The sequence below is a fragment of the Strix uralensis genome, chromosome 17 (assembly GCF_047716275.1).
Source record: "Strix uralensis isolate ZFMK-TIS-50842 chromosome 17, bStrUra1, whole genome shotgun sequence".
NCBI lineage: Eukaryota > Metazoa > Chordata > Aves > Strigiformes > Strigidae > Strix > Strix uralensis.
Window position 1 is genome coordinate 15,806,613 of NC_133988.1, and position 14,498 is coordinate 15,821,110.

Below are 14,498 nucleotides of genomic sequence, written 5' to 3' on the forward strand. Positions count from 1 at the left end.
CTCCCGCCTGCCTTACAAACGTGAATAAGCACTTTGCTTTATAGTTTTTGTCCTGGTTTGAGTGACTGATGGGGTATTTTTGGTAGCAGGGGAGCTCTCTGAGCTCAAACTGTGACAATTTTGCAGGAGTGCTGGGAGGCTTTGAGGTGAAGGAATGACTGACATATGATAGGCTGGATAAAGCCTGAAAAAATTGTGTGCTCTGCCTGGCAACATAACCTGAAATTGCCTCTTTTAAAAACTGCTTTCCATTAGATGGCAGCAGTACATGCCCAGTGCTACCAGTTAACCCCCCAAGGTCTAAAGGATTTTTCTTATAATACCACTTTGGGCAGAGGGATGAGTTGTTCTGTGTTTGGTGATATTTCCCGTCAGGTCTAACAGCTCCATTCTGCCACCTGTGGTTTTTGGGGCAGGAACTAGGAACCAGCGTCTTTAGGGTGCTGATCTTTGCGGGGTGTTGTGCTTCGCTGAAGGTGGTTGAAGGAGGAGCCCTGCAGGGACTCATGACAGGACTGACAACGTGGGAGACCCGGGTAGCTGAGAAACAGGTCGGCCTTTGTTTGGGCTGACAGCGTGCTTTGCCAGTGCTGGAGTGCTGCTCCTTGCCTCTTAGGCATGCTTCCTGCATCTGGAAATATTTTTATTATCCTCAAGCATGGTTTGACTGGCTTGTTGACAGCAACCAGATAGACCCTTGTCACATGAGCATTTCAGAGCAAAAGTGGCACCGAAAGGAGGCAGTGGGGCAGCTGTGAGTGCCCGTGTGCCCCAGGCCAACTTCTTCATAAGAGTTAACATCCATCTGGTGGTACTTTTGAGGAGTTAATAGTGCGCTGGGTGGGGAGTGACTGACTGAGCATCCATAGTGTTGGGAAGGGGAGTGAGAGAACAATTTCCAAGCATCCTGGGAGTATTTAAGGCAGCCAAACCAGCTGCCACCGCTCTACAGAAGTGGCACAACAAAAGACTCTCCCCTACTCATAGAAGGATGTGTGGCCCAAAGAATGTCTCTCCCTTTCCAGTGAGAAAACTCCCCTCAAATAGTTAAAACATTGTGATGTGCTTTGCTGAGTGAGGAGCCCAGCAAGAATATCTGTCAACAGACACTGAAGGCTCTCACCACTGCAGCTGAAGGTCCCATTAGCAACCAAATCATTGTTTCCCTGGTAATCTTCTATTGCTTTCCCCTTATGAACGCTTAATCCCCTTTTAAACAAATTGCTGCAGCAGTGCTGGCTTGTCATGCTCTCCACAAACGGGGTCAGCCCAAGCAGGGTGCAGCAGGCTCTTAGCAATGAGAGGATGTATTTAATGTGCCGCTTGGTCCCGCCTGTGCTGCTGTCAGGGCGTCCCTAGAAGAGTACAGACAGATTCAAGCCAAGTCCTGCTCACCTGGTTCATGAGAGGTGCTCCACTGGGCTGAAGAAACTTATTTTTCTGAGTATTGTAGCTGAGCGAGAGTTGGCACGAAAGACAGAAGGGAAACGTGCGAAAAGTCGAGGCATGGAAGTGGGGGCTGATTATTTTATGCTACTTTGCAATTTTTCATTCCTTGCAGTTGGCTATTAGTATGGTATGTGTTCTTATTTTTATAGTGAATTAAAAGTCAGAAATTGAAAAATATTCACTTTTGCTTTACTGTTAATCTGTAATGACAAATACGTAGAGAAGTAAAACATCCTTTGACCACCTGCCCTCAAAGGGGCCGTACCAGATCTCTTAGCTGTTACATATAATTTGCTGCATTTCTAGAGATATTTCCATAAGGAGAAAGTCTCTACTAAAGATTTACCATGTTTAAAGAATCCATTTACAGTCCATACAAACCTGTAAAATAAATAACTATCTTCACTGAAGTGTCTGTGTCTGACAGACCTGCTCAGGCTCCTCCAGCACTACAGCTAACTTCGCTGCTGGCAAGACAGTTCGCAGCAGGCAGATTGCTAAAACACGACAAGCCCTTGTTAGGACGCTGCCTGTTCTCTGTCGATGCAGGGATTTGTCAGAGCAGGGTGGACGTGGACCCCTCTGCGTCCGGCGGGCTGGCGGGGAGCGTGCTGGCGTAAAACTTCTTCTGGGAGCGCAAGAGAGGGGTCTGAGTGTCAACGTCCCGGCAGGCGTTGCGTTTGAGGGAGAGGAAGATGTGCTGGGTCCAGCCGTAGACGATGCAGTTCAGAAGCCCCTGGGAAGCCGCTGTCAGAGCCTGGGGGGGACCACGGGGGAGATGAGGGGGTCTCTTGTCAGCCAGCACAGCACAGCACTCCACAGCCCCCGACCGGGCTGTCAAACCCGGCCCATCACGCCAAGCCTCCCACTTCCAGCATGATTATATCTATCTGCACCCCCATGTGATACAGGAATCTTGTGGTTATTTTAATAATCTTTGCTAAATGCTGCCTCAGGCACAGCAAGGAGCTGGACAAGTGTTGTGGAGGAATTGCATTCAGAGACTTTCACAGAAAGGGAAAAAAACCTCCCTGATTTCTGGGGATCCTTTCTAGTCCTATTTTCTACAATTTCCATGATGCTGTGATTTTGGTTACTGAGACCTTTTCAAGCCTGTGAAAAACATAAAATGACTAACAAAGATCTTTGCCAACCAGAAGCATAAATCAGACTTAGGCCCACAGAGCAGTGATCTTTGTGGCTTTGTCCAGTGGAGACAAGAAGCAGGCAGACACTAATATGCCTGTTCAAGCAGAGAAGGCAAAACCCAGGAGGTTGCAGAGGAAGTCATTTACCTGGAGAATTAGAAGAGCCATGTAGATTTTGCTGTTTGTTGAAACAGTCAGCTGCAGTATTCCAAGGAGGACAGCTGTGAAAAGGGATGGACAAGAGGGTATTGCTTTAACCCCACCTCTTCTGAGCTTCCTTGCCAGGCACTGTGTCCTAGGGGAATGTTGTGAGGGTAACTCAGCTCTCTGCTCACCTGGGGCCCAGCAGCAGAAGAATGCGATGGGGTAAAAAATCACTCGTTGCTCTACCGTCTTAATCATGGCCCACTGCTGATCCCCCAGGAATCCTGTGGCGTTTACAAACCTTTTGTACAAACCTCGGGCTTGACTGAGTACAACCTAAAAAAGAACAAGCATACGTCACTGTTCGTACTTTGTGCACATGCTCTCATCTGGCTTGTTGATCTAGGACAGGGTATCCCATTTCAATCTATCAAACCTTTTCACGCAACAGTGTGCTCCCTGGGGCAGACGTGACCTTTTCTGAACTGAAGACTGAATTGATTTGGGCTCTTGTTGACCCATGATCTCTGCTCCCATGCTCTGAGCCTTTCTACCTGCTAAATCCTTTTTGGGGTGGGTTGACAGAACACAGGGCTCCAGATGGATTTATATGGTGGCACAGTGATATTTTCTCTCCCCTCCCACTCCTTCCAAAAGGGAAGCAGCACCACACAGTTCTTCCCCTGCCATTGCCTGGCCTCCGGTACCATCTAAGCAAAGATGTAAAGATGAAAAGGGGAAAAAAAATCTTCTCACACTGATCACCTGGGTGCAACATCTAGTGCGCAAGGACTATGTTTCTTACCAGAATGGCTATGAAGCTGATCAGAAAGGAAATGAGGAAGACCCCAATGCCATAGAAATGCATCGCACGGCAAACAGAGCCACTCAGAGTTTGTGGCTCGTTGGTGGGCACGGCTATTTCTGTGTGCATCAAGAGACATCTGCGGGGAGAAAGGGAAGAGCCTGAGCTCCTGCTGGGAGTCATAAGCAGTGGGGCTGTTTCAGAGACGCAGGAAGCTTACCCATGCTTCTGGCTGAAGTTCTGGTAGCAATTACTGCTGTTGCCCAGGCAAAACACAGGCACCATGAGAAGGAAAGGGATCAGGCTAAGAGGAGAAATGACAGTGGCACAGCTATTAGTTATTGCACTGCACTGCTCCCATCCCCAACCAAACACTACTGGGTTTTTCTCCTGTCACTATAGAGGACTTAAACATTGTTTTTACTGATACTGCTCTGGAAGAGTATTTTATCAGCTTTGCTAACTTCTGCACTCTCATTCATGCAGGCAATACATTGGTGAAGGAAGCACCTTCTGGAAAACTACACATCATTAACACAGTTATAACTAACTTGGTCGGAGAAAGGCCCTTACACCCAAAACCTCTTACTCTGAGTTTGTTAGGTCACTCTGCTCTGACTGATGAGCTTTACAGGTTTTAGTAAAACTTGCTTCAAAATCAGTAGGAAGCAGAGATCAGCACACTACAGTTTACCAAAACCACATCATTCTGCCAGAGAGAATTAAATCTTACCTAGATGAGATTGTTGCTATTCGGCCAACGCAACTCGCATAATCTACAACCTGCAAAATCCAAAGAGCTCAATGAAATGATCGTTTCCGTACAGCCACCGGTTCACAGGAACCAGCTCCCAGGGAGCACTTCAGCAGCTGAGGGCTCTTCAAATGCTGATTAATCCCCGGACTGAGCACAAATGTTTGTTTCCGCTGTGCACTGAATCAACACCGCCCAGTTCAGTCTGTGCTGATTTGCACCAGAAACAACCGATGCTTCCACCCTCCTACGGCCTTGTTCTCCTTCAAGACTAGAGGATTTGAGAAGGGAACTTGGAACTGGACAAGGAGCAGGCACTTGATGAGCACTCTGGTGTAACTTACTCATTTTTTGTATTGCTTATTCACTTAACCTGGCCCTGTTCCTCAGAAACTTCATGTTCTGGTGAAGAAAGGCAGGTGATTTGGAGTGTCCTGGTCTCAGCTCACCAGAAAATGTACTTTGGCAGCTGGGATCCACACACCAGCTATGGCAATACACCGTGGGCACAGCTGTAGTGGTGAGGAATTAAGGTAGGTGTTGTGTTTTGAATGGGAGTCCAGCGAGAAGGAAACCAGTCCTACAAGTGGATCCAAATCCTGGGGACAAGAGCCCTTGAAACGTAGACTGATCTGCCCAGCCTGCTGCTCCCAAACCGATGGATGGAATATTTGGGATACAAAGTTTGCTGTGTAAATTTGCAAATGTCTGAGGAAGGAAAAGGCTATATACAGAAATGGGGCTGATGGGTTCAACGTGAAGAGCTACGTAAGGAATCCGTCCTCTTGCAGCAACACATCAGGAACAACACCCTGGTTACAGCGATGGGGAGCCTCAGTGTTTAGCCAGGGGTGAGGAATGAAACAACTGCAAGGAGAGATTTTAGTCATGCGGTTTGTGAAGTGTTTGTTTAGCCTGCAACATAGAGAGTATTTTTCTGAGTACTACGTCCTTGTTCCTTGGTTCCCAGCGATTACACTGGTTCCCCAAAGGGCTTTTGTAAAGGCCAGCGATGATGAAGTGAGGACTGGCCACTGTTCACAGAGCCAACTGGTCCTTTTATCACTAGCTCACCCCTGTCACACCTACTCTCTCAAATTCTTACAATACTTACTGATGCTCTCAAACGCTGTATGACACCTGGGAAGGACAGAAATTGTCAGTTCTCAGTTCCAGGCTGCCCAGGCCCCCCCTGCTTTCCTGTCCCCTCTGCTGTGCACTGGCAGAAGGCAGTGACAGCAACAAACCAGTTACTCAGCTGGTGCAAATTACTGCTGTTCTAACTGCACAACAACTTCACCAATATCCAGTTCTGAGCCTTCTCTGCTTTGAGACGTACACTGCCACTGGCCTTTGTCTGCTTTAGTCTTGCAAGCCTAATCTTCTGCTGAGATGCTACAGCAGACCCAGCAGTAATTCTGCTGACCTCAGTGGGCAAGATAAGTCAATTCATACAGTGAATTTGCGGTGAGATATCCTGTTACACATGCACCTCCTAAACCCCACAGTTAGACCTTGGAACCCAACAGTTGTTGCCCATCGGTCCTACTCACCTGGGGGGGCATCCTGAAAAGGTTCTGATTGTATTTCATCTTTAGGTCCATGTACAGATGCCAGGTGTAGTTGACAGTGTATAGAAAAGAAGCCACGTAGAATATCTGAGAAATGCAAACAGTATTTCAGTCCTATAATAATAGTTCCTGTAGCACTTCTAGTTCATGGCTGATGAACCCAAAGCCTGTGGGCCAGAGGCAGGATGCTAAACAGCGTACTGGACTGCCAAAGGTGAGGGTCCTGACACAGCCCCTGTGCTCATGTCTACTGGGTTTCCAGCTGGAAAGAGCCAGGTAGAGGAGGTGTTCCCACCTCAGACCACACAAAGGCAGCTTCACTTTGGCCCCAAACCAGGGACAGGAGAACTAGTGACAGCAGACTGGCTTAAAAATACAAATCTTTGTGACTTGGCTCATTTTTTGGCCCAAATCCTGGCAATAAAGTGTTCAAAAGCACTTGGACCTTCTCTATGCTACCTCTGTTAGGAAATACAACACAGATGTGGCACTTAGATTTGCTTGTCACATAATGAGCTCACTAGACAGTGAATTCACGGAAACACAAAACAATACTATATTTAATGAGGAAAGTGGGGACAGAGAATACCTGCGCTAAGCCTGAGCTAACATCGCCCTTTTCTCTTCAGGGGAAAAAGGAGGAAAGAAAAGATACAGAACACTGTTTCCCATGGAATTTCCAAGTCCTGGATTCCAACTTGAAGCGAGGCCAAATATCTAAAATCTCCTGTAAAAAGCCCACTCAAATCTTTCTTGCATTTCCTTCTGAATCCATGGTTGCTCCAGGCAGTCAAGTATAAACAGCGCTGCCTAATCATACTCTATATATGCATGTGCTGTGTTTGTTACAGGAAACACATGCTTCAGTGGCAAAGACAAAGAGGAAGGGCTGGACAAGTGAATTTTTATGTGGATTTGCTATCCTTTGCCAAAGAGGCACAGAGCACCGGTTTGCTGCCCTGATATCACCCAAGTCTGGGAAAGTAGTCACTAAATAACCTCGGCCTCCTTCACTGAGGTTGCAAACGCTCTTGGCTGACTGAAGAGGCTGAGTCCAAGGGGCTGCTACATTGCAGCAGGAATATTACAGTGACTTTCCAGCTCATTAGGCAAGGTTTAATGAGGGTTTGTTGCCCTTCTTCAATTACCTCCAGGGAAGGTCATCAAAACAGCCCTCAAAGATCATTCTCTTGCACTTCAAAATGCCTTAGAGAGGTTCACAAAATGTCAGCACTGCCTCTGTTTTTTGGAAGAGGGAACCAAAAGCCACTTGTAAAGTTGCCAGCAGAAAGCGAAGGGAGTTCTGCTCTCCTGAGCTCCAGCTTTGGGGCTGCGAACAGCCCTGCAGCACTCACCATGAGGAGATAAAAGCAGGGGCTGGGAGACATGAGAGTCCCCCATTATAACGCTTCTGTGGCTCCTCATTGTGCTCACCAGCGTGAGCGGAGCCTGCCAGGACATTATTAGGCCACTGGAACTGAACTGGAAGAATGTGGGGGAATTGTGCAATTATAACCACAATCCCTGTTTTGGACTTCATTATTGTAATGCAAATGCAAGGCAGGGAGGAGGAGAGAACAAAGTCAATGGACAGCAGAAGGGAGCGGTATTTACATTTAGTATCAACCAAGAGTCTGGGGCTGAAACAGGGAAAGTCAAAGAAACAAAGCGATCTCCTGCTTTACAACACAGTATGGATGCTGGGGGAGTTCCACCTGCTGTAACGTCAGCCCTTGGTGATAAAGTGACTGTAAATAGGCTGAATAAAGCAAAATGTTGTCCTGCTCCTAAGGCAATCCCTTGAGACAACCACATCCCATGGCCTGTGGCGTGAGGCTCGCTGAGGGCTGCCACCTGCAAACACCAGTGCCGAGCAGCCCTGAGCCTGTCCTCACCCTTGTCGGTCAGTGCATTTTACATCTTCTAGGTGTTTGTGTGCAAAGAACCTGCCCAGAAATGCAACCCTTGAGAGACTTCCCCGCTCAGCGTGGGCAGAATGGGGCCAGGAGACATTTACTCCTTTCATTCGGTTACAGATCACTTATACTCTGCAGAAGCTGCTGGTTAAACCTGTTACTGGCTCCTACTTACGCACAAGGTGTTCCCACCAGGCAAGGGCATTGCTGGGGTGTTTAGTAAGGAGGTGTCCTGCACCGCGTCACGTGCACCGTGCGGGCACGGTTGCTATGGCAAGTGCTTCATTTGTTTTAATTTCTTCCAGAGCAAACAGCAGCAACAGCAACAGCTCTTGCCAGACCCAAGCTGGCTCTGTCACCCTGGCCGTCCTCCTGCCGGGGCTGGGCTGCTGGTGGCATGCAGGACAAAAGCCCAGTGGCCCCGTGGCTGAGGTCAGGATGTGGCAGGCACCTTACACACCCCACCACAGCCTCCTGACTGTCCCCCATGGGGCTGAGGCCAGCTCTGCCTACCCACATTGCCTTTCCCAGTGTGAAAGCGAAGCTCCCACCTTGCCCCCATCCCTTGCTGGTGTCCCTGAGAAGCACAGCCACAGGCTGGAAAAGCAAGGGCAGGAAAGAGCCAGAAATGATGGGAGCACAGCATGCTCTGAGTGTCTCTGCTGAGAAATGATGGTGTATTGTCTATATCCAACCTACTTCTCCTCTAGCAGAGCAGCCTGTCTTCTCCAGGCCATAAAAAGATCACACCAACATTAAGAAATGTTCTCCAGGCAAAGCTGCAAGGGAAACAGCTCAGAAATGCCTCAGTCCCACATGCTCTTTCCACCTGACAGCTCTGAAAAGCCTCTCCCAAGCTGTCATGGTTTGAGTCTTCTCATTTTCCTCTGTACTATCATCTAAAAAATATCTTTGATATTGTCCTGCATCATTCCCAAGTGGCCAAGTTACCCCCACCCCACTGCTCCCTCTCGCGACATAAACACACTGCGGTGCTTCCACAGCAGAGCCAGAGAAACTAGAGAGAAGCCAGGAGTGGAACAGCTGCTCTCACCATCACGAGTATCATGGTTTTACCCACAAGAACAGCTGCTGAAACAACCTTGGGCTGTACACACCAGCACGAACACTTCCATACCGCACACCCAGGGACTTCCCTGCCCTCTCCCGAGGTTCAGGGAGAGCCTCTCCAGCTTCAGATGTGAGGATGTTTCAGTTCCCATCTGTGGGTACCATCCTGCTCCCAGGGAGCTGCCCGAGCCCACAACACACATCAAGGCTCCCGACAGCCACTTGCTCTTCCCAGCCACGTTTTTGTGGGTCCTTTAAAAGGAAACTGTTAAGCTCAGAGGTCACCATTTGTGAACCACCGTTGTGGCCCAAGCTTGGCCATATCCTGCAGAACTTTTCGAGAGCAGTGATCTGCAAAGCCTAATGCTGAAATGGGAACTTAAGTGAGACAAAAGCAAACTGTCAGGAAAACGGTGTTTCACTCACTCCAATTAGTCTCCAGCACACGGAATTGGCTGGAAAGCAGCCGAGTCGCTGGGGCATGGGGCTGAGCTTGCGCTGACAGAGCAGCCCCTGAGCATCCTTAGGATTGTTTGAGAGAAGATAGGGCCAGGTCAGCAAGAGCAGGGCTGTTTATATGAGTAATGTTGTAAGTCTGAGCTCAAGCAAATCGCAGGATGTGTCTGTTCCTGCCCAGGATGGAGGAAGCATGAAGAGGAATAGAAAAGCTGCCGTGTGAGCGGCAGAGATCATCGTCGGCACGGGTCCAACAGGAAATAGATTAAAACCCATCTACTCGCTTTACACAAGCAACCCAAACGCAGCAACCACAAAATCCCATGCTCTCTTTGCCTTCCTCATTGCCTCTCAAAAACCAGATGTACCTAAACCCAAGCCTCGTTATCTCCGTTTTGCACACAAGGCAAAGAGATCCAATAAGTCAAGTTCACAAGAGGAGTCTCTGTCAAAGCCTCTCTAGAAACAGTCCCCCACGGCCACACTCTGATCACCGGCGTGGCTAATTATGGAGAAGGGTGCATGGGAACAGCACGAATGGTGACGCCAAGGCTACTCACTTGTCCTGTCGCTTGCAGGTTATAGCAGATGAGATCCTGCTTGGAGGTTGGCGTGCTATAGAGAAGCGCTCCGGCGAGCCAGCACATGCCCAGAAATAGGTCGGAGAGGCTCAGGTAGAAAAGGGGACGAACCTGGGAAAAGTGAAATTGGTCAGCAGGTCTGAGCGATGGTCACAACACTCCCACGACCACCTACAGCAGCACTTTTACCCCGTCATCTAAATAAGCTTTTGTTCTCCAGCTCTTCTGGTAGAATGAGCAGCTCTCCTTGCGCACAAAACCCATGCTGATGCTGGCTCTCAGGAGCTGTTTCAATGCAGATACCCTGCTCTAATCACCCTTTCTGCCACTAGCAACATCCCAGGATCCAAGAGAAGCATCAACTCTTACAGGAAATATCTCAAAGGTCCCGAATGTTACAATTTTGCAGAATGGGACAGGTTGGCAGGGAGAAGTGATGTTATTTGTTAAATCAACTGATAGAGAAATCAAACTTTTGGTAAACACAAACCCTCCTTCAGGTCAGAAATAACTTAAAATGAGTATTTTTCCAATATGTTTCATGTCATTTCAGTTGGTGACTAAGGCTGAATCTATTTTACATGCCAGATTAATTTTCACCGTGAGTCTCTCTGCTGCACACTGCATCTTGCTGGAACAGAATCGTGTCTCTAATGGCAGTTTCCAGCCCATTTCCAGTTTGCATGCACTGGCCAAAAGGACTGTAAACACTGTATGAAAACATTTGTGCAAGATTCTGGCCAACATTTAAGTTGTTAGTGGGAGAGCAGACACTCTGAAAAAGCAGCCTAATTATCTAGATTCTTAATTGTAGTCTTTGGTGCCTAATTTTCAGCATCCTGGAGAGAAAATGATGGCATTTTTTTTTCCCTACAGGAAATTATAATGCTAAACACAGCATGGAAACACTTCGGGAGACCTTGATTTTAAGATTTTTTTTTTTCATGGAACAGAGCTTTTGGTGAGATTCGCCTCAATATCATCCCTTAAGTAAATGTCTGCCACGCATGGTGTTGTGTGATACTTGTCTTGTTCCTGTGAGCAATGAGAAAGAGCTTATTAAGACTGATAAGTGGTAAGGTAGATCTGATCAAACCAGATCTGTCCTTATGGAATAGTTTGAGGAAGATCTGCCTCACGTCTTCCTGGGCCCCCCCCTGCCATGCAGCAGCGCAGTGGGTTCTCTGCCTTCTGCAGAATTTGTCTCCTCAAACATTCTTGTCTCTCCAGTTCCACATCTGTACCATCCAACCCAACAACACAGTAAATCAAACTGCTGTTTCTAACTAAATATCTGGAGCTACTTTGTAGGTCACTGCCTTTACAAATGTCTTTTTAACCAGGCTTTTCCTTGATGGTGAGTTGAAGCCCCGCAGGCAGCCATAGGCATGACAGACTGGGGATATCATCCAGTTTGTGAGCATGGCAGGTTAAAACCAAGCAGCACCGAAATAAGCAACTTTTGCAATCGAACAGGTGACCCCTTTCCCTAGCAAAAAGTGTCCTTGGAGCGAGGCACGAGTTTGGTTGAGGAACTATTTTGGCATGGACCTAAATAAAGAAGTAGGTGACATAGTGGTAAGTGAAAGGCAGCATGGTTCTTACTTGCAAAAGGAAAAAGAAAAAAACCAAATGGTATTTATAAAATAGAGGAAGGGAATGTAAAGACGTAATGATTCAGATGAGCTGCCAGGCTGGAGCATACATGTTGCTCTGTCTGGCCATTGCCCAGGACATCTGCCTGCACAAAACCTGTTGACATGACAGAGGAAATTCTTGGTTCACTGCTTGCCATCATCTCTTCTGAATGATTCAGCTCAGGCTGAAGAGTTTTATTGACCCTGTAGAGACTGAAAACAAGCTTCAAGAACGCAATATTTGATTTCCTAGGCTGGGGGCAGGAGGGGAAGTGTTTATAACATTGTTCTCCTCCCAGCCTCCAGAGCTGTTTATTTTTAAACATTTTACTCTGGAGCCTCATGACTCAAGGAATAAGCTGTTTGTGGCAAGCTTTGATATGGATCTCTTCCAGCCCCTTTGTTTACAAATTTCCACTTAAGACCAGAAACACGGGGACAAGGCAATGGGGAAGTTACTGAAGATTTTGCCGCTTTTGAAACACCACCAGCAGATCTCCCCTGGCAGCAAAACAAGAGCCTGGAAGCCTGATGCAGACAAATCACTCCAGCTGGTCTCCATCCCTCCTATCTGGATTTGCAGAAATAATCTGAGCAGAAACAGCTGGACTCCCTCAAGCAGGAAGACTCCATCTGTGCCCTGGAGCCATGTGTGGCTCCCAAGCAGCTCTCAAGCCACAGCCACATCATATGACTAACAGCACAAGGGCTCCTGAGTAATGCAGACTTCTAGTCATGGAAGTAAACGGGCTAAGGCTGCTGAGTCACATCAGGACACCTGCCAAACCCAGCTCCGTATCATACCAGAGTGGAGGACCCCAGGAGAGAACCATGTCTGGAGGTCTCCAGGCGCAGGAGATGTGGCAGAGGGAGCCTTTGATAGGCACCTTGTGCACCACAAGCTCAGGCAGGTTTTCCATCCCAGCACTAAGGTGAAGTCCCAGCCTTCATTCCTCCCCGGGAACGCACAGAGATCTCCGCAACCCATTCTCCGTGTGCTGGGCAGAGCATTTCCAGGAGGCTGGTTGCCTGGGAGCAAGACTGCCCTGCATGTTGTAAGGGGTGTGAATTTCCCCTGCAAACCTGGACTCACGTTCTCCTCCCCACCTTGCTTCATCCAACATGTCAGTTGTTAGCTTGACTACACACCTTCCTTCTCTGCGGATAACTCACTGCGTTCCCTAGAAGTCCTGTTCTCTGGGCTGCAGATCAAACCCACGGTGTACAAAGAACATTGAAGACAAGGGAAGTACAAATACAGCTTTGTTACAACACAACTGCCAGCTCTACTGTCATGCTGCTCTTAGTGGGAACCTGTTATCTGCGTGGTCCACAGACTGGGCTGCCAGACATCTGCAAATCCTGGACAAGGAACCCCAGCTTCACCCTGACCAGCTCCGTGTCCAGGAAGTCCTGGACAGACAGAGGGACTGTGTGTGGACAGCAAAAACCTGGCAGGTTTGGGATGGAGGTCTGGAGTTACTGTGCCAGTTACTGTGCCAGCCAGCTCAGCATCTCCGATATACCCCAGGCACACACGATCTGCACGTGTGATGCACTCGGGACGGGCATTCACGTCACATCTGTGCGGACAGTCCCACCCCGAGGGAAGTTTGCACCCGAGTCCTGCTGCTTCAGCGTTAGAAAGGTTTGTGGCTCCTGCACGGGGCCAGGGTGAATCTTCCAAAGCCCCACGGCAGAGCCCAGCACAACAAACTGCTTTTCAGCCTGGCCTCTTGTTGTCTGAACTCTGCAGCATCTTTGAGCTGTCTCAGGTGCACCTGCCTGGAAAAACTACCCAGAGATGCCCAAAGACCGACACCTGTAAATACATTTCCTACAAGGACATCTCTAATTCACACTTCAGTGGCTTTGTTCACAGCCCTCCTCAGCCCTCCAGGCGTTTTGCCCCCCAGAGAAGGACACACTCACAAATCCCCATTCCAGGAACAACTGGAGGAGTTTCCCAGAGCAGCAGAAAGTGTGGGGCTAAGGAACCTGCTTCTCACTGCGTGGGTACAGCTCAAGGTTAGTCCCTTCAACTCCTGTCACAGACCAAGGGCCAAATTCTTGGCAAGCCCTTGCCTCGCAGTTGTTAAACAAGGTTTAACCACTTTAGACCTGCAGCTGCTCCTAGCAGAGTGCCTGACCCACACGGGTCTTTGCTACACGCGTGACCCCTCTGCAAGGTACCAACACCCCGACTTAGGGAGGGAAAAGGCGGCTCAGACCTTACCTCGGGGGACCGCACTGCATTTTGAAAGACGGCGTAGGCAATAATTGAGCTGGAACCTATAACACTGCGAAAACAAAGCACAGGTTGGAACGGGAGCGCATCTGCCTCGCTGGGATAAGCGATTTCTCTTTTTTTTCTGGAGAAAATCGTCGCTGCAATAGTAACTCCATCCCGGGGACGGGGGTTTAGCAGCGCGTTGTACCTGAGCATGGCCATGGTGAACTGTATCCACTGGAGAGCCGAGTAGACCTGGGGAGAAGGACGGGTGGGAGCTCAGCACCCCACGGCCCCGCGAGGGGCTCTGCGGGCAGCACAGCCCGGGGCGCCGGGGCAGAGCCCGGGGAAGGGCTGGCCGGGGATGGGGGGTGAAGGGACGCGCAAGGAGGGGACCACCGCTGCCCCCGGGGGTCCCGGTGCCGGCGGGGGTCGCTCACCTCCTGCCAGCCCCCGTCCAGTCGGGCCGCCTCTGCCGGGAGGGCCATGGGTACCCACCGCCGCCGCCGCACCGCTCCCGGGGCTGCGGGCACCGCCCGCGCTCCGCCCCGGGGCCACCCCGAGCCCGGCCCGCCCCGCGGCCAGCCCCCGCCGTCGGAGCTGGCTACGGGGAGCGCCCGGTCGTAGAGGAGGGGAGAGAGCAGGAGCCCCGGGGGAAGAGCGGGGCTAGCGGGCCGGTAGCCCATCCCTACCACGGTGCAGCACCGGGGCCTGGCGGGGGCGAACCCCTGCGAGA

At 49.6% G+C, this 14,498-nt stretch overlaps 1 protein-coding gene across 1 annotated transcript; it reads right to left on the reverse strand.

The window, feature by feature from the left end:
• Positions 1–1,616: 1,616 nt before the first annotated feature.
• TMEM116 (transmembrane protein 116) lies at positions 1,617–14,277 on the reverse strand. The gene is made up of 11 exons (XM_074886790.1): positions 14,203–14,277; positions 13,971–14,017; positions 13,769–13,832; positions 9,875–10,006; positions 5,854–5,958; positions 4,280–4,329; positions 3,767–3,850; positions 3,547–3,685; positions 2,933–3,077; positions 2,745–2,818; positions 1,617–2,206 (listed from the first exon to the last, which is right to left on the reverse strand). The coding sequence occupies exons 1-11, from the start codon at positions 14,248–14,250 to the stop codon at positions 2,006–2,008; spliced, it is 1,089 nt and encodes a 362-aa protein (XP_074742891.1). The 5' UTR covers positions 14,251–14,277; the 3' UTR covers positions 1,617–2,005.
• Positions 14,278–14,498: the final 221 nt, after the last annotated feature.

Bases quoted from the DNA above. Each gene is read 5' to 3' on its own strand.
- TMEM116 (XM_074886790.1), bottom strand. From the start codon at position 14,250: ATGGCCCTCCCGGCAGAGGCGGCCCGACTGGACGGGGGCTGGCAGGAG. The intron at 13,833-13,970 runs GTACAACGCGCT...TTGTTTTCGCAG, and splicing joins TTCACCATGGCCATGCTCAG to TGTTATAGGTTCCAGCTCAA. The intron at 3,078-3,546 runs GTAAGAAACATA...GTTCTTTTTTAG, and splicing joins TCAGCTTCATAGCCATTCTG to GTTGTACTCAGTCAAGCCCG.